At 31.3% G+C, this 19,338-nt stretch overlaps 4 protein-coding genes across 6 annotated transcripts in view; 3 read left to right on the forward strand and 1 right to left on the reverse strand.

The window, feature by feature from the left end:
• The window catches only part of Pdk (pyruvate dehydrogenase kinase), a 39,624-nt gene extending 33,372 nt beyond the window's left edge, over positions 1–6,252 (reverse strand). The window contains exon 1 of the mRNA XM_089712289.1: positions 5,967–6,252. Within this exon, the coding sequence (XP_089568415.1) occupies positions 5,967–6,069 (103 nt within the window). The 5' untranslated portion in view covers positions 6,070–6,252. The remainder of the gene's footprint in view (positions 1–5,966) is intronic.
• Positions 6,253–6,645: 393 nt separating this feature from the next.
• Positions 6,646–11,273, forward strand: LOC149476286 (putative gamma-glutamylcyclotransferase CG2811). 3 transcript variants are annotated; one of them, XM_089712030.1, is made up of 5 exons: positions 6,646–6,793; positions 7,231–7,426; positions 7,764–7,869; positions 8,365–8,558; positions 11,073–11,273. In XM_089712030.1, exons 1-4 carry the CDS (start codon positions 6,725–6,727, stop codon positions 8,543–8,545), a joined length of 552 nt encoding a protein of 183 aa, XP_089568156.1. In that variant the 5' UTR covers positions 6,646–6,724; the 3' UTR covers positions 8,546–8,558; positions 11,073–11,273. The 3 variants fall into 3 exon arrangements, with proteins under 3 accessions (XP_089568156.1, XP_089568157.1, XP_089568158.1); XM_089712031.1 differs by having other exon boundaries at positions 8,365–8,496; XM_089712032.1 differs by lacking the exon at positions 6,646–6,793 and adding an exon at positions 6,858–6,911.
• A 991-nt stretch (positions 11,274–12,264) lies between these two features.
• On the forward strand, positions 12,265–14,348 carry LOC149476287 (G patch domain-containing protein 4). Its single transcript, XM_089712054.1, has 4 exons — positions 12,265–12,403; positions 12,478–12,629; positions 13,185–13,453; positions 13,829–14,348. The coding sequence occupies exons 1-4, from the start codon at positions 12,358–12,360 to the stop codon at positions 14,283–14,285; spliced, it is 924 nt and encodes a 307-aa protein (XP_089568180.1). The 5' UTR covers positions 12,265–12,357; the 3' UTR covers positions 14,286–14,348.
• Positions 14,349–14,748: 400 nt separating this feature from the next.
• On the forward strand, positions 14,749–17,180 carry LOC149476288 (putative NADH dehydrogenase [ubiquinone] 1 alpha subcomplex subunit 12). Its single transcript, XM_089712377.1, has 4 exons — positions 14,749–14,925; positions 15,502–15,643; positions 16,382–16,438; positions 16,956–17,180. The coding sequence occupies exons 1-4, from the start codon at positions 14,825–14,827 to the stop codon at positions 17,091–17,093; spliced, it is 438 nt and encodes a 145-aa protein (XP_089568503.1). The 5' UTR covers positions 14,749–14,824; the 3' UTR covers positions 17,094–17,180.
• The last annotated feature ends 2,158 nt before the right edge of the window (positions 17,181–19,338 follow it).

The following is a 19,338-nucleotide window of genomic DNA, read 5'->3' on the forward strand; positions in this document are numbered from 1 at the left end:
ACAACACAATTATCTCTATAACTGTGCTAGAAAACGTTGCTTCGTATCAAATTTCAAGATTCTGTATCCACGGGAAGTACCCTGTAGGTTTTGATTGCATCATGAACGGCTTTATATTCTGATTGAAATGAAATTAATTAACCTTTACTGTTTTCAGAAACGTCACTTAAAAGGCAAATATTCACCAAATTAAATTATCTAAAGCTTCCTAATTTATTTAGCAAACTGACGAGCCTCTAAAGTCTAAACTCTGAAACTGATACTCATAATGTACGTATACATAAGGTATGTACGTGTTTGCGTACGTGACTTCAAACTGCTTTTAGCGTTAAAACTTAAATTATTTGTTTGTTCACAAAAAGCTTTAAGAATTTCACTTGCCTCATGATGCATCATGCAACATCCTTTGTGATTTTTACTGCAGTTTTCCTCAAGATACATCTTTATACATTACTCAAGGTACATTATAAGAAATAAGGTACTCGAAATTAAGCAAACTACAATGATCTTATTAACTAGCGATCCGCCATTTAACTCCAAAATACCAAAATATAGAAACGTTTCTTAACTTAGATTAATTATCCATACTAATATTATAAATGCGAAAGTAACTCTGTCTGTCTGTCTGTTACTCAATCACGCCTAAACTACTGAACCAATTTTCATGAAATTTGGTATGGAGATATTTTGATACCCGAGAAAGGACATAGGCTACTTTTTATCCCGGGAAAATGACGCAATCCCGGAAATCCCATGGGAACGGGAACTGTGCGGGTTTTTCTTTGACTGCGCGGGCGAAGCCGCGGGCGGAAAGCTAGTTAATAATAATTCGTTTGAATCATCACCTGTGACGTCACACAATTCCTATCCTTCGTTGAATCGCTGTTCTAGAACATTCGACACCAAAACAATGACACTTATATCACATAACATAAAACATACATATCACATAACATCATGCATGTACGACACTACCGCAGAACCTTGGCCAAGGTTTCACCTCAACCTTCGCAGGACACGCTGCACTTCCGTTAATAACATCTCGTGACTTTATTACGCAGTTTATCTTCACTACATAGTACATATGTAGGTTATACTATATAAATAAACATACTTTAGAAAACTAAAAAAACGCTCTAATGAGATAATATACTACATAGTACATATACAGGGTGTAATCGTTAAGTGTGCACAGGCGATTTTTCCGTAAGTATTACAGATAACAAAAAACTTTAAACTGATATCGAAAGTACTTAACCTAATGAGTAAAATGGCCGTAATAAATTTTTAAAAATAAATCGAGAAATATCAAAAAAATTATCTTTAAACCCTCCCATACATTAAGTATGTATGAAATATGAATATCCCATATACATTTAATATGAAAGATTTTTAGCTTTCTTTTTCTTTTTTGGTTTTCTGCTTTAATTACTTCGCAAATTTGAAGTGGCATTTTCCACGCTTTTTCCGGACATTTTCACGCATTTTCCGGATATTTTCCGGGGATTTTCCGAGCATTTTCTCGACATTTTCCAGGCATTTTCCACGCTTTTTCCGGATATTTTCCAGACATTTCCCTGGCATTCTCCGGGATTTTCCAGACATTTTCCAGGAATTTCCCAGGCATTTTCCGGGGATTTTCCGAGCATTTCCCGGGGATTTTCCAGACATTTACAGGCTATGTCAGGGAAATGTCCGGAAAATGCCTGGAAAATTCCCGGAAAATATCTGGAAAATGCCTGGAAAATCCCCGGAAAATGCCTGAGACATGTCCGGAAAATGCCTGGGAAATGCGTGGAAAATTCCCGGAAAATGCCAGGGAAATGTCCGGAAAATGTCTGGAAAATCCCGGAAAATGCCAGGGAAATGTCTGGAAAATATCCGGAAAAAGCGTGGAAAATGCCTGGAAAATGTCGAACAAATGCTCGGAAAATCCCCGGAAAATATCCGGAAAATGCGTGAAAATGTCCGGAAAAAGCGTGGAAAATGCCACTTCAAATTTGCGAAGTAATTAAAGCAGAAAACCAAAAAAGAAAAAGAAAGCTAAAATCTTTCATATTAAATGTATACGGGATATTCATATTTCATACTTAATGTATGGGGGGGTTTAAAGATATTTTTTTTGATATTTCTCGATTTATTTTTAAAAATTTATTACGGCCATTTTACTCATTAGGTTAAGTACTTTCGATATCAGTTTAAAGTTTTTTGTTATCTGTAATACTTACGGAAAAATCGCCTGTGCACACTTAACGATTACACCCTGTATATTGTTTAGGCAGCACACGCAACGGATTACGGAAGCCCTCAAAAAGGAGTATTTTGCCGGTCGTGCAATATTTTTCATTACTATGCCCCGCTCCGATTAGTCGTAGTGTACTTTGCAAATATAAAAAACACGTGATTGCAAACAATTGTAATAATAAAATTATATTTACTGTGATTCCTAGACACCTCATAAAACTCAAATAGACAACATAAGGATAAAGCCTAATTATATTTTTTTACAACTTTGACACACCCACCTCATACCCAACTCACCCACCCAACTATAATGATTGACCACGAAATTATCTAGTTTGTGACGTCAAAATACCTACATACACATACATAATAATTAGAAAAAACATTAGCCCTTTTCCATTAAAATCGTTTAAAAAAAGCATACAGATAACACATGTTTGTTTGTCATCATATCAAATTCCATAAAACAATAGACAATGCATTTATCATATTCGATGTAGGACAGCATTAAGTTACTATTGAATTGTCTTTCACATTAGCGTTGTTTTATTGTGCGCTGTTTAGCCGTTTAGATAGCTGTTATCATTGATATTAAAATAGTTTATCGTCAAAAGAACGTGACTTGAATACATCAGTGTTATGATATTATTAATTATCACAAATAGTTTATCAAAAATGTTGCCGGTAAGTTTCTTTAAATGCTGTCAGTAGCCAGGACAAATTTTCAAGATGGCGTCATGGCAATACGGTCACGTCATGAAGTAAGGCGACGATTTTGGTATCTCTGAATCTTGCCAAAGAAGTTTCACTTCTAACACGTGTGCTCGGCACACACGCTGTTTTTTTAATATGTATTAGCCTGCGATGTTCCGAATCCGAAACACCACGATTGTTACGTTTACGCCCCAACCACTGACCCAACGCGTCAATCACAAATATATAATTAAACTAGCGGCCCGCCCCGGCTTCGCCCGTGGTACATATGAAAAATAGATGTTGGCCGATTCTCAGACTTACCCGATATGCACAGAAAATTTCATGAGAATCGGTCCACCCGTTTCGGAGGAGTATGCAGACTAACATTGTGACACGAGAATTTTATATATAAGATTCCACTAATTTAATTTAATTCTTGAAATTACATGAACCATCGCTTTCGTCATTCCCAGTTTAATTTCACTTTCGCGAAGGTTTCGTATGAATCAACCACAGAATCAACAGATCATAAGGAAAATTCTTTGAAAACAGTTGTTTTGCAAGCTCGACCTCACAATAACAAAGTTTAATTAATAAAATACAAAAGAAACGGCGGAAATTTAACTTCGTCTTTGTTAACACTCATATTACAGAAAAAAAGAAAGAAAAAACATTTTCTTAACGATAAAATTGCGACTTTTTTATAAAGAACTAGCGGTCCGCCCCGGCTTCGCCCGTGGTACATATTTACGTTTTCTCTACCTAAGAACCATCCTCGTACTTCAAGTAATATAATAAAAAAAGAATTATCGAAATCGGTAATTGAGATACCAAATAGAAATGGAAAACATCGAAACAGCATCAATTAATCATTTTTCTGCAATGCAGATATTCTGCCAATAAAAACAATCTGAACACTTATAAATACCACTATCTTTGAACACTATGTTAATGCGTTGTATTGTTCCCATTACATATTTTATGAATATTATATTAATTTATTAAATTAAAACTGTGACTGTAGGTGTACTTATTCTAATACATACGTATAATATTTTATTTTATTGATATTTTGATTGTATGTTACTTGTTTGTACTTCAATGGCTGAAGAGATTTAGATGAAATTGTGTGAACCTGATTGTGTGGATAGAAGATGTGTTATGTACATATGATTTTTATTCATTTTAATTTAACCGTTAATAAATTTAAATTTTTACTGCTTTACCAAATTCTCTAAATACTTCACCAGTAGAAAGCTGCATTATTCCTACATAACATAGGTTACATTTTATATTGTCTAGATAGGCAAAGCCAGAGCAAGCACCTAGTCAACAATAAATAGAACAAACTCTGCCCTATTTAATTTAAACGCAAACATTGTAACATTGCTTTCAATTGAACTCAATATTCATTATTATTAATTCTCCATTCAGCTATTATTGTAGGACGTAATAACAAAACAATTAAGATATTGATAGAAGACGAATTGCCATGGGTTATGTTTGTTTCATCATCATCATATTATAGTAGACTGGCTGGTCTAGCTAGGTCTATAATTCTCACAGGACACTTTTATCAATTAGAAGAATAATAATCCATACTAATATTATAAATGCGAAAGTAACTCTGACTGTGTCTGTTACTCAATCACGCCTTAACTACTGAACCAATTTGCATGAAATTTGGTATAGAGATATTTTGATACCCGAGAAAGGACATAGGCTACCTTTAATTGCGAAATATGTTACCCCAGGACATAGGATTATCCCGGAACTACTACGAGAATGGGAACTTTGCGGGTTTTTCTTTGACTGCACAGGCGAAACCGCGGGTGGAAAGCTAGTATTAAATATTTTTTCAAAAATAAAAAATAAACTAACTTTAATGTTACTAAATTAATTGAAAAGTACAACATTTCAATAATTAATACAGTCCGTTAAAAGTGAATCAAATTTGAGTCTAAAACAGTTGGTTACAGTGGTGAGTGGGTTATAAACAAACATACATAAGTGTGTAAAAAAAAAGGTAACAACATAATATTTTTTTTTTTTATGTCAGAGCAAGCAAAGGAGCAGATGGGCCACCTGATGTTAAGTGGTCACCACCGCCCATAAACACTTGTAACACTAGGAGTGTTAATATTCTCAGGCCTACCAAATGTACAAAATAAATTCTATCAAAATCAATCAGAGCCCTTACAGGAAACAATATAAAAAAATATGTTTGGAAAGTGTTAGGTACCTACATTCTGTTTAATATTTTATTAATTTTACATTTACTTTACTAAGTATCTGTATCATTTCATTCGGAGTTAAAAATTGTTTATCTACTATGTATTATGTACTTAATTTACATTCACTGAAATAAGTCATATAAGTCACTACACTTAGACTTATATAATTATTATTGTATGATAAGCTTCAGAACATATCTTTATCATATTACTAGCTTTCCACCTGCGGCGTCGCCCACGCAGTCAAAGAAAAACCCGTATTGTTCCCGTTCCCGTGGGATTTCCGGGATAAAACCTATCCTATGTCCCGGGGTAAAAAGTAGCCTATGTCCTTTCTCGGGTATCAAAATATCTCTATACCAAATTTCATGCAAATTGGTTCAGTAGTTAAGGCGTGATTGAGTTACTTTCGCATTTATAATATTAGTATGGATAATAACATCGTAGGCCTAAACTGTATAATATATTTAAATTAAACTGTCCTTGACTGACTTTCATAACGTGTTTTAGTATCAATTATGTAGTACTATTACTAGGACCTTATTCATCCATAAATTATGGGATATCCATTTGACCTTGAAAGTTTGTTGTGATGAGATCAAAAATCGATGTGGAAGAATGTAAAATTAAATATTTTAAAAGACGAAATATTGGAAGATTTTTTTCATAAAGCAAAGATACAAAACAAACTACGAACGTATAATATAGTAAAAGATATTGCGTTCATAATGAACTCTGATCCAATGCTTGAAATGGCTTGAAAAAATGACTTGATAAATGTTGTTGACTTACCAAAATCTATAAACTGCTTTATTGAGAGCGGCGATGGATTAAATTGCGAATAAAAGTCCAACATCTTCGTCACATTGCTAAAAATCGTGCCCGCCAGCCTCATTTTTATTGATTTCAATTAAAAACACAGCACAAAATACGAAAGAGTATTAGTTATTGTTCGATAGTATCGAAAAATACTAAAGTTGATTGCAAAACATAGTGTTTTATATTCAGCGAAATACTGTATCAATTTTTTATCATCACTAATAAACACAACAACTGCGTCGCAATACAAAAAATCAACTGAATGTCTGAAATCTGAATCATCAATCATGAATGGCAGAGTGAATGACTGAAATCACTGAATGGGAGTTGGGACTTGGGACTGAGTCGAACAACGGATGACGTTTAGATAATCAATTTTTGGAAACCAAATCGATATGTCATTGACCGATGGTCGTCGATTTTACTACAGATTCTATAAAGATTTTTTTGTTGCACTAGGTATATAAATAATTATTGTTATTAATAATTAATTAATGCTGTGCGATTACCTAATTAAAACCAACTCTACAAAACACTAACAAAGACTTTTAGCACTTTGCTACAGGCAAACTCAACTTTACTTACTCTGTGCTACATAGGTAGCAACTAGCAATGTCAAATGCCAATGTCATAAGTTTTTAATTCTGACTTTTCAATTTTTTGCGAAATATCAGGGGCGCCCAATTTAAAAATAATGTAAAATGTTTTAGTTTCAAAGTATTTATTGATTAATGATTAAGGTTTTGAGTGTAGTTTTGATAACTAATTTTAAAAATAATAATTTCATCGCATATCGAGACGTTAGTATTTTCTATAATAATACCTATAATGTTCATTTTTTCACTTAACTACCATCCTACCTTATTGACTAATATTTGTATTTTAATTAGATCTCCTTTGATAGACAGGCAATAAAAGGTAGTGTTAACACGATAATATTTAGTAATATATAATACAGTAGGTATCTCGTATATGTTATTCAGGTAACCTTACTATAAATGCTTAATTGAAGGATAACTACATCATAAAATTGTTCAATTGTTCCCTGACATTTACATAAACCAATATTAGACCATATTAGACCATAAACCTATGATTGTACTATTATCATGTAATTTAGAATTAATAGTGAATGTAGTATGTATATCATTGTGATAACACATCCTTTAAACATTAAATGATCATTCAAAAGAGATCTGTTATTAACTAATACTAATTATTTGTAATTATTTTATAGATGTCTCACAAAGTATTTGTGTACGGAACGCTAAAACGCAATGAGCCCAACCACCACTGGCTTACAAACCCTGAACATGGCACAGGAACGTTTCTAACCGAAGGGATTACTAAGAATAAGTACCCACTAATCATAGCCACAAAGTATAATATACCATTCCTCTTATATAGCCCTGGTGATGGACATCATATTAAAGGTATTTCATTCATTTATGTTCATATATTTTTTTCTTTGTGTGAAATTTTATTTATATTAGTAGGTAATTCCCAACTTCTGGATGTGTAACTGTATGTTTTAACTGTCATTTTAAACGAAAAATTATGTATAATAAAGTGTGTGTGCTGAGCATTCGTGTCAGAAGTGAAACTGCTTTGGCAAAATTCAATGATATCAAATTGTCGCCTTACGTTCTGACGGTATTGCCATGACAAACGAATCAAGAAACTGGCTCTGCATTTTATTTTTCTGGACAATAGAAGTCATACATAACAAGGAAGTTGCTATTTTTAATAAAAAAAATCTGATAATTTCAGGAGAAATCTATGAAGTTGATGACATCATGCTCAGCAAATTAGATATTTTGGAAGATCATCCCAAATGGTATGTCAGAGAAATTGAAGATATACTGGTGAAGAAACCGTAAGTAATATTTGATTTTTTAAATTTAATTAGCCTTATTTTGTACTTATATAAATCATAGATAATAGAGGATCTTAGTTTTATATAGATCGAAATTAAGATATTTTTCTCTAGTATAATACATATGTTTATATGCATTATGGTTTAAAAAAATCATATATTGAACACTATAAGACTTATAGTGTTCAATATATGATTTTTTTAACGCACAAACTTTTGTATTACTTATAGTATAAGTAATACAAAAGTTTGTGCGGACTGATGTATGGTATTCTTTCTGTCGAAAACCACTGAACATATTTTGATAATACTTGGCTGTGATATTTACATATAAGAATAACACAAAAGCTATAGAAATACTTGCACGGGTTTGTACTAAAGTATTTTCTAAATTTTACTGTTATAGCATATTAGTCTATGGTTATAGAGCTTGAGTATATTAGTCTATGGTTATAGTCATGAATTTTAAATATAATATAGAGTAACAATTTTCAGAGGCTCCAATGATGAAGAAATAGTAAAATGCTGGGTGTATTTCTTGAAAAACTTTCGACCGGAATTATTGAAACGGCAACTTTTTGAATGCTACTCTTCTAGCGGTACACATGGCTTGAAATATTTGGAAAGGTCAAAACGCGATCCTAATCATAACCATTATTCTGAAGTTAAGAAATAAAAAATGCTTTTGGGTATGAAAAATTAAGTTAAGATGTCTATGGTTTTGCTAGAGTTTTTGGTAATGGCAATTCTTTTGCGATTAAGCTTGTCTATGGTGTTTTTATGAGTGTGCCCTAGATGTGCCTAGATTTTGTGAATGCGTAATTGCCAGATGGAGTAATAAAACTCCTTTACATAATGGACCATATAGAATCAATTGTTTATACTTTATGTAATAATTTAAAATGTTAAACACAGTATCTACCTACCTTATAATGCTATAGCAATTACCTTTTTATTATATGCACTATGTTAGATTATTCATATATGTATTTTATAAAGATTATAGTTAACTATACCAAATAAATATATGACACATTTTTTGTGATATAATAACATAAGGTTTTAGCACTTTTTAGAGCGTTTTCACATTATCCGATCCGATATCGGATATCGGAAGCCGATAGCCGATATCCGATATCGGAGGGAAGTAAAATGTATGAAATATGTGCCTGTCTTTCACATTGTCCGATCCGATATCGGATATCGGAGCCGACACCGATATTCCCAGTGGCTATCGGACGATAATGTTCAGTGTTGCCAACTCAATTTTCGAAAAGGCAGTATACCAACAGCAAAAAAGCACTAGTTTGTGTATTTTCAGTCTTATAGGGCGCTCAATCTTTAAAAAAATTCTTTGCTTTTAACCTAAAACCCTTTCTATTAAAAGAAACCTTTTTTTATTAAGTAAACACACATTTAAGTATTTAAAGGCATTTAAAATACGATTTATACGGCAGCTATTTTTATTTGCCGTATTAAAATATACGGCAATTGGCTGAATTGAAGTAAACAAAAATATATTGCGTTCTTAAATTCAAATATCTATCTTCGAAAACATTAGTGTCTATCATCTTTATTTTATCTCATTCTGCCTCGCTCCTCCTACTCGGATGTTGGTTGTACTGTTTATTGTATTGTTGTCATTGAGTGCTTTGTTTTTAACCGACTTCAAAAAAAGGAGCCGATTTTATTTTTATTTTGAATTCACAACAAAGAATACAAAGTTTGAAAACTCTTAATTCTAAAATAATTGTTTATGAGAATAAAATAATTTATGTATCTTTACTTACAGGAAATTAACTACAATAATCATATTACAAATATATTTGAACGAGTGACAATATTATTTTAGGATATTACAGTGTAATAAGAAAAAGAAAAGAAAATGTGAACAAAGATTGTATCACTTAATAAATTTATCATAGGTACTACATGAACTTTTATAAATGTATGTAGCGAAAAAATGACTAAATGACTAGGTACGTCTTGCTAAAAATACATTTAATAGATTTTGAAAGGTATTTACTAATATGTATGTATTACTAAAACTATTAACTAATACTAGGTTGTAGTAGGTATTGATATAAAGGAGAATGGGCATTTTACTATGGAAGTTGGGCCTGAACCCTTGAGTTGGACCAATACACATAAGATATTGTTTTTATAATAGATCATAACACATACATAACGGGAAAAATATATATAAAAAAATAATCAACCGGGTTTTTGTACAGTCACATCAAGTTTTATTTCTTTGTGTATAATATTTTTTGCAATAAATAACTGTTATAAGACAATGACAATATCTTTATGTTACTCCAATTCACTTTCACTTACAAATACTTACTAATCTTAAGCCTTCTAATAAACGAAATACACTAACATTATGTTTTGTAACAGGTACCTATACCGTGTTTATTATAATTCAACGTAGTTAGACGTTTTTTGTGGTTAAACTCAGTCACTCCAGTGACATTTAGATTTATATTTATCACTCGAATTAAAAACACCGTTATTGTGCGCAAAATAATAGCCAAATAAATAAAACTTTTTGCCTTGACTGTACAAGAACCCGGTTGATTTATTTTTTTATTTTATTTTTTTCGTAAGGTATGTGTAATGATATATCACAAAAACAATATTTCGTGTGTATTGGTCCTAGCCCAAGTTTCAGGCCCAATTTGCCCATTCTCCTTTATTTAATTTATAATGTGTTAACATATAAGTATATTATGTTATACAAATGACCGATATCAAAATTATTTAGTAAATAGCACATCTAAATAATATGCAGTAATTTGTGATATCAAATCTTTTTTTACATTTTACTTTTCTTTTTTGAAGTTGTTTTTCTTTATCGTAGTTATTTTTAATGTACATGTACAACTATGATTTCTAACATTAGATTTTTTTTAATTATACCTTTTTTTATCAACTGGCAATTTAGTTTAGTTATCTCTAAAAATTTCTGGCAACACTCATGATGATATCGGAACGATTTTATCGGACAATGTGAAAGGGCCTGAAAGGGCAAATTGTATCCGATATCGGATATCGGCTATCGGCGTCCGATATCCGATATCGGATCGGATAATGTGAAAACGCTCTAAGTCGGCTCGTATATTTTAAGCTAGTTTCGCTTTTTTTATCGAACCAGATAAAATTGCTTCTTCTGTATTTTTATTTTTGTATTTTTTTTGCAGTGAAGAGAACGAAGCAACCTTTGAAGACCTAAAAGAACTGCAGAAATAATAAATATTGTATCAATATGATATATTTTTGTATGATAAATTATTCATATATTTTATATTAATCTTTATGTACCTACCTGTGTAGTTGAGACATTCCTATGTGATTGAAAATTATACATCGTGTGTTATTATAATAAAATTGTTCCTATAGAAGATGTTTGAAATTTATTGTAAAACAACTCATTAATTAATTATTAATGGATAACTAATGCTCAATTTTATGTAATACTAGCTGTAGCACGCGACTTCGTCTGTATTGCTATGAACAATGAAAATTAATAGTGTTTCATCTCTCATTTTTAACTTATTAAATCTGAAATGATAGTCGTTTTTTCATTACACATAATTATAATATTAACTGCTTTTCTACCACATTTTTTTCATATTACATTATAATGTAATTTTTAATATTTAGCATGCTTTTAGAAAACCTTTTGTAAAAGTTCTTATTTATCTTTGTTAACTTTTAACCTATTTAAATAGTCTGTAAGTATTTGTCATGTGTCAAAATCATTCGATAGCAGCGTTCCCAACCGTACGATAATTATCGTACAAACACGATAATTTGGTGCCTACGTACGATGTACGATAGCATGTTATTATCGTACGCTGATTTTACGATAATTTCTATCAGGCAAAATTCGAGAATTTATATTATTTCACCCATACAAATATGAAATTTTGACGTGTTTCATATCGAACTTTCATGGGAACAGTGAAATTTTGTCAGATTGAATTTTAAACTTGGCGCGTTTATTGAACATAAAGTGGAAATGGAATCGGTTCAGGTCTGTAGTCTGTACCATGCGTAAAACCAAAGAGTATAATGAATATTAAGGCACGTAAACGTTTGGGTTTCAGTGTCCCGTTCATGTCCCGTTGATTTGACAAATTGACAGCGGTAGTTAAACAAAGATTAACTATAGAGAACTTGCATACTTATCAATATTACAATTTATATGATTTATTTATTTATAATTGACTTTATTCTAAAAAGTACGATAATTTCGAACCAAAAACGCCTAATGTACGATAATTTTACGCCCCTGGTACGATAATCAGCTCACTTCAGGTTGCTAACACTGTTCGATAGTCGACACTTGACCGCTTGACATAGACATTCAAAACAAACCAATGTGGTTATTTTTAGGTTATAAATATTATCATATTTAATAACAATAATTATACTTTATTTTTATTAATAAGAGTTATGATTTAATTTAAATGATATAAAGCAATGGATTTCGCACGCAAACAATTAGAAAAATATGGCTGGACCGATGGTAAATATCAACAAACTCAACATAATAATAATTATCGTCGATAGTTCTACGAATTTGTTTTTAAATTTTTTTAGGCAAAGGTTTAGGAAAACATGAAAATGGTATATCGGAAGCGCTAAAACCGAAGTTGAAGCGTAGTGTCACGGGCATTGGGCATGATGCAGCCGCGGAATTTACAGAACATTGGTGGACGAAACTGTACAACACGGCTGCTAGTAATGTTGAGGTAACTACGTTAATATATAAATATAATCAAAGTACATATATGTTATACTAGCTGCGCTCCGCGGTTTCACCCACATGGCTCCGCTTCTGTTTGTCTTAGCGTGATGATATATAGCCTATAGCCTCCCTCAATAAATGGGCTATCCAACACTGAAAGAATTTTTCAAATCGGACCAGTAGTTCCCGGGATTAACGCGTTCAAACAAACAAATTCTTCAGCTAAAATATGTATAGATATACTAAAAAATCTGCTTAAACTCATGAAATTATTGTCACTGATTGTTGATAAGTGTATGTTAGAATTAAATCTGTCTGTTTAAAGGTTAAAATCAACTCTAAAGGAATTGATTACATATAAACATACAGATGAAGCTTATAAAATGTGTTTAAAATTTATATGAATTGAATTCTTATGTAACTGAGAAGGTGATTAATAAACATTATAGCAACAAGTCGCAACACTATTAAGAGTTAAATGTTAGAAAACTGTATTATTTGGATAAAATAGTAAATAATTAACAGCCTCATACATTCTTATTTAATTTATAAATTTCAGGTTAAAGAGAAAAATGGAAAGACAAAGGCAATAAAAACTAAAGATGACGAGTTTGAAATAACAAACAGTTCTTGGACCTACAAAAAGAAGAATAAAGATAAATCAAAAGAGGAATATACAAACTTTTTTGTTAAAACCTCCATACTATCAAATGGTGGTGCTAAAACTGAAGATTTGAATGATCAAGGAATTGTAGACGAAACAGTACCTGGTGTGAAATTGAGTGATGAGGAGCTATTTGCAGCTTGTGAAGGCAGAACTGCTCATAAGTATGGGATTTGTATTGCTATTAATATTATATTTTGTACAGTTTAAAGTATGTTAAAAAAGTTGCTTATTATAAAAGAGACTTTTTTACATAAGCCTGGTCAGTACATATATATGGCATATTTCAATATCTTGATGTCCTTCAAGTACCTACTACCTTTTAATTTCCATGTAAAAATAATTTAGATAATTTTTTTTAATGAAATTTTATAAAAAACTTTTCAACTTCAAAATATTAAAGTTAGCATGTTCAATATCTATTACTATTTTAAATATCTTTGTAAACAAAAAAAGTGTCACTGTACTGTGTATTATACTGTTTCTAAAATTGCAAAAGATTTGCAAATTTTTCATTCAAAATATTATTTATCTTTCAGAGGTGCCCGTCATGGTCTAAAAGCATTAGGTAAATTAGCAAGGATTGAAATGCAAGAACAGGCATTATTACAACAGGCTAAATATAAAGGTTACTCTCAAGCCAGGAACAATAACAGTGAAGATGATATTTCAAGTGAAAACGAAAATAAAGTAAAGAAATCCAAAAATAAGTCAGTAGCACAAGAATCAAACCTTTGCAATGAGAAGGAACCTGTAAAAAAAGTAAAACGGAAAGCAAATGACAGTGATGCCAGTAGTGAAAATAAAAATGTTGAATTAAATGATCAAGATGAAGGAGTAAATGAAATTTATACTCTAAATGAAGAAACAGTTCCCAAAAAGAGAAAGAAAAAGAAAAAAGATAAGAAAGCTGTTGATGAAGAACAAATTAGCCAGACAGATAATATAACTGAGACAGATGTGCCTATAAAGAGTAAAAAGAAGAATAAAAAGTGAAATGGGATTTAAATTATTTTGTATAATTTTAGAACATTTATAAATATAAGGTTTTTATTTACACTTGTTTGTTTTGCTCTTTGGTGTCATTTTTTAAATATTTTCTGCCCGCGGTTTTGCCTACTTTGTAAACACCTAATAAATTATAAATATAAATTCCTCTAAAATCACTTTAAAACCGCACATGTAGTCGTTTTAAAGATCTAATCATCACACAGACGCGTGGATAGTTTTGTTTTAAAATGCTTTAATCTTGGAGTATACATTTAGCCTCATTTAGCCATACATTTAGCTAGCTAATGTAGCAAGCTATATGCGAATTGCGAGCCTTTTAAAAATATGTTTTAAGCACACTGCAGTTGTAACTTTGAATAAGACCGAGACTACATTATACTTTATTTTTTACTACTAAATAATATTTATTCTGGCAATATTTTAAGATCGTCAAAAAAATGACAGCAAACATCAGATACACTTTTACGTCAAAGTCAAAGGGGAAAAATACGAAATTCAGCTGATATTTTTCATACACTGTAAAAATGTCGATCGCCAAATACTTGGCGTTAGATAAAATATCCACACTTTTTAATACTATAAAACAAAACGGGGGCATCCGGAGCTCCTTGTTCAAGTTATACAGGTGATGTTTTGCTTTTGTTATTATGTAATTTATCAGGTAACCTATGTTAGATTTCTGCTCATTTATGATAGCATTATTTATAGCTTCATCATAATATAATTATTAATAGAAAAGTAATTAGTGAATGCATCCATGCAGAAAGTTACAGAATATAATATTTTGCAGTCGTGTTTCTTGTTGATGTTCAAGTGTCAGGCTAATGTTTTCATTTCTATGAGTTATCACATAGCTGTAAAATATCCATCATTTCACTATAGAAATAAAGCTAAAAAAGACTCCCAGGTCGCCTTAATGCTTATCAGTAATTAATAAAAAAAAAATTGGTTGTCTGTAAAGTCGGTTTACTGACGATAGTTGAACGAGACAACGTCCGATTGTGCTTCTTTGTCGTTCGTTCCGCGTTCTCGCTCGCACTTCAAGCCTTACATGGAACGCCTCAGAGCGAGGTAACGCCGCATGAGTCATGTTTTTTCGTGCGTGCAGGCGGCTCTATCGAATTATAAGACGTTAGTAGCACAATACCACACAACATATTTAACAGATGTCTAGATACCAAATTATTATTTTTTATTTCAGACAAGATGAATTAAAAGATGGTACACTCGTCGGCGAAGACAGGTTCGGTAACAAATACTTTGAGAACCCAAGATACTTTTTCGGCAGAAATCGATGGGTGGAATATTCAGAGAAGTTCCATATGAACTATGACGGTAGTCAGGTTCGTAATATTCTTGTTATGTATGAAGATTATCTAACTAGCCATGATGTTTCTTAATCATAAGTAGGTAAAAATATTTTTACAAGCTTTCCGCGAGCAAAGTAAAAAAAAAAACAAATTACATTTAAATCTCCTTCCTTTATGACATGATCAAAATTATAATTTACTAGTTGTGCCCCTCAGTTTTCAACTCCATTCCTGTTACTCGATAAATGGACTATCAAACAGTTAAATTTTTTTTTCTAATTGGACCCATATGTCCTGAGTTCTGTGCGTTCTAGCGAACGAACATACTCTCCAGCTTTATAATATTAGCATAGTTACGTTATGATAAGGTTTACCTCATACCATTATGAATATATCCCTGCTTATAAGTTATCTAAAATTAAATTAAATTTTTATAAAATTAATAACTAATTTTTATAATCTAAATAAATAAATAATCTAGGTTCCTGGTTGTCTTAAATCTTGTATTCTGTATCAATTGATATACTTGGTTGGTAATTTAAAGAGAGAAAGAAAGAAAAAATGTGTGGTTTTATGAAACCACGGTAAAAGTGAAACTTAGGCACAAAATTATCGTATTTGTACGATAATGACTCCGAACACTGCTTTATGCCTACTCGGCAGCCGACCGTCACGCGACATGCGCTACACAGACCAAAAAGTTTGAGACGATGTAATAAAAGTTTCACTTTAAAAAAGTTTAAATAATATTAAAATATTGTTGAATTCCAGGTGCCCGCTGAATGGTTTGGCTGGCTCCATTACAAAACTGATCTGCCCCCACATTTGGTAAGTATATGAAGGATAAGGAATATTACTTTCTAGCTGTGCCCTGCAGTTTTACCCACATTGCTCCGCTTCTGTTGGTTTCTACTTTCTAACTTTCTATAGTAATTTTCCGATTTTCAAAAATTCGTTACTCAAAAACTAAAAGTTTCCTGAGTGTGAAATTTCAGATTTAGGTTCCATAGGAGAATAACTAACGACAAAAAAATTTACGACTCACAACTCCACCCCCTATAATGTACAGTTTTACCTAAATTCTTATTGCAGTCCCATAACCCATTGTATATGATAGTGATATGACAAAGTTTTTTAGTTATCCTTAATAATGTATTTGCACACTCAACTATGAGCAGAATGTTTATGGATCTATATTATCTGTACCTACCTAACATCTTTGTAATTCTACATTCTGCAAATAGAGCAACTTGAATTTGAATGCATACTTTAACCTTGCCTGCGTTACAATTAGAAATGTATTATTTGTACCACCTCTTGAACTTAAAAAAATATTGTTTTTCAGGACCCAAACCGCCCCAAATACAAATGGATGGAAGACTGGAACGAAAATTTATCTGGTACCACTGGTCAATACACTCCATACAGCACAACCAGAGCTAAGGTTGAAGCCTGGGAGCCAAAGCCTAAAACGAGTGTTTAAAAAAATAAACCACAGACAAAAAATGGCTTGATTATCTGTCATTGTGTATAGATTAAGTAGAAAATGAAATAAACTGTTATCATTTTATTGGTGTTTGTGTTTTATTTGATTTGGTATAAGTTGATATGATTTTTGTGAATTTGCAATTGGTTGATTTTAAAACAAATGTTCAGTCAGGATACATACTTATTACCTTACTTACTTATTACTTAAGCAGCCAGACCTATATTATATTCATTAAAAATTAATAAATATCGAACAAATAAAAAACCTATCCTTAATTCCTTACTAATATTCTCAATTAAAAGTACCAAATAATTGTAATTCAAAGTGTTCCTCATTTCTTTTCTTTCGACAAAGCGTTGTAATTTAGCCTAAACTTTCATAAGTAATGCAGGTAATTGAATAAAAATAAGGCGGTGAAAATAGGGGATTGATAATTATTTAATTAGGTACCGTGAAACCTGCTTACTTTGCCACTTTTTCATGTGTTAAAAAGTTTGATTCGCTTTAAAAAAATATAATTGTATGAAAACGTAATGAGTAACCTGCACCTAGACGTAGTAAATTTCATGAAAATTTACATTATTACTAAATATCTATTTCATTTTTGTAAATTATAATATTTTAAGCATAAAAACAATTATGGCAAAGTTAGCTGTCTCTTCTGGTAAATTTGCCATATGAAAGAAAAAATGAAATTTTTGGAGTTTATGAGGTTAAAAAGTAATATATTTGCACTCATCCTATATCCCGTAAAATAAAGTAACAACTTTATATTATTTAGCACTGGTAATTTAACTCTCTAAGAAGGTGGCAAATTCACCAACCTTTCCAAAATATTTCCTATATAAGAAGAAGTTAGGGTTAGGGTTGTCAAATAAAAATGTTTTCGTAGTAGGAACAATTTAGTAAAAGTAAAAAAAAACATAATCAATTACTTCTAGTTAGTTTCTTAACTTTGAATTGTTTTACATAATAAAACAAAAAAAAATAGTATTCATTAAACTAACTAACTTTTTTTTAATATCACACATTACACGACATTCCTAAAAGATTTAAACAATGACAAATTCTTATTTATATGATCTTGATTGAATATAAAAATTGTTGTTATTTTAAACTTGATAAAATATTCATCAGAAATTTTGTGGCAGCCCTAACCTCCAACAAAACATGGCAAAGTCACCATCACAGACGTTGTGATTGGGGTTGTTGAATTTACCAATACCAATTGCGAAGTAAAGGTAGCTTGTAGCACAGTAAATCAGCTTTTATTTAGCTAAAGAACATTATGTTAACATAATATCAAAACAATACTTACGTAGGCAATGCTTTTCCCGTTTGTTTTTGTAAAAGTTCCGGAGCACTAAGTTTCATACCGCCAAAATTCGAAAAAAGTAACCGCCGAAAATTACATCTCAAAAACAAGCTGGGCTGCCACATCTCATTCGGTTTTGCCATTTAACTCATAAATTTTACTATAAAGGCATGCATACATGACAAAAAACTGATATTAAGATGTGACTACACTTTTTCCCTCAGAAGTTGGCTATGGCAAAGTCTGCAACCGTTGGCAAAGCTAGCAGGTTTTACCGGTACATGAAATGGCTATCACACGATAACGTCCCATTGCAAACAAAGCTCTCGGCAGAAAGCTTAGATCATTATTTTGCTAGTAGACAAAGACAAAAAACTAAAGCATCATTAGGTAGGTATATAATTAATCATCCAATAAAAAACGATTCACCTTCTTAAAACTATTATAATATGATAATACACAGGCAAGTTTTCGGCAAACGCCTAGATAACAAGCTAAAATGAGTTAATTCATATTGGGGCCTTATTTTATTATTTCTCTGAGAAAACCAGTTCCGTTCTACGGGTCCTGGCCTGAGGTTCTCAAATTGTTAACTTAAATTATTGTGGGTCAAAAATTATTCATTACGCGACTTTAAGTTCGTGTATAATGGTCTAAGCTCTAAAAGATTTGATAAAATATATTGTTAAAATTCATTGAAAATATAAGATTTCATAGAATCTAATGTTTTATAATAATTGAATAGAAAATGATATTTTACCATAGGTAGGTAGGTACTTATTGTGTGTGAAATTGTAATTATGTTCCTAAATATTCTAAATTCATTGTAGTAGCTCACCAATATTATTTCTAATTATTTTCTAATATTAGTTACGATTTTAAATGTAAATAGCTAAATTATTTACTAGTAAATATTTAAATCAA

The sequence above is a fragment of the Colias philodice genome, chromosome 28 (assembly GCF_061535455.1).
Source record: "Colias philodice isolate Cphi_HAF_F1 chromosome 28, ilColPhil1 Martin Lab GWU primary, whole genome shotgun sequence".
NCBI classification, from domain to species: domain Eukaryota; kingdom Metazoa; phylum Arthropoda; class Insecta; order Lepidoptera; family Pieridae; genus Colias; species Colias philodice.

What these genes read in the sequence shown, in the direction of transcription:
- LOC149476286 (XM_089712030.1), top strand. Translation starts at nt 6,725, where the DNA reads ATGATTAAGGTTTTGAGTGTAGTTTTGATAACTAATTTTAAAAATAAT. An exon ending in ATTTCATCGCATATCGAGAC is followed by an intron (nt 6,794 to 7,230) that starts GTTAGTATTTTC and finishes ATTATTTTATAG; the next exon opens with ATGTCTCACAAAGTATTTGT. An exon ending in TGATGGACATCATATTAAAG is followed by an intron (nt 7,427 to 7,763) that starts GTATTTCATTCA and finishes TGATAATTTCAG; the next exon opens with GAGAAATCTATGAAGTTGAT.
- LOC149476287 (XM_089712054.1), top strand. Translation starts at nt 12,358, where the DNA reads ATGGATTTCGCACGCAAACAATTAGAAAAATATGGCTGGACCGATG. An exon ending in AAAATATGGCTGGACCGATG is followed by an intron (nt 12,404 to 12,477) that starts GTAAATATCAAC and finishes AAATTTTTTTAG; the next exon opens with GCAAAGGTTTAGGAAAACAT. An exon ending in GAAGGCAGAACTGCTCATAA is followed by an intron (nt 13,454 to 13,828) that starts GTATGGGATTTG and finishes TTTATCTTTCAG; the next exon opens with AGGTGCCCGTCATGGTCTAA.
- LOC149476288 (XM_089712377.1), top strand. Translation starts at nt 14,825, where the DNA reads ATGTCGATCGCCAAATACTTGGCGTTAGATAAAATATCCACACTTTTT. An exon ending in TGAACTATGACGGTAGTCAG is followed by an intron (nt 15,644 to 16,381) that starts GTTCGTAATATT and finishes GTTGAATTCCAG; the next exon opens with GTGCCCGCTGAATGGTTTGG. An exon ending in CTGATCTGCCCCCACATTTG is followed by an intron (nt 16,439 to 16,955) that starts GTAAGTATATGA and finishes ATTGTTTTTCAG; the next exon opens with GACCCAAACCGCCCCAAATA.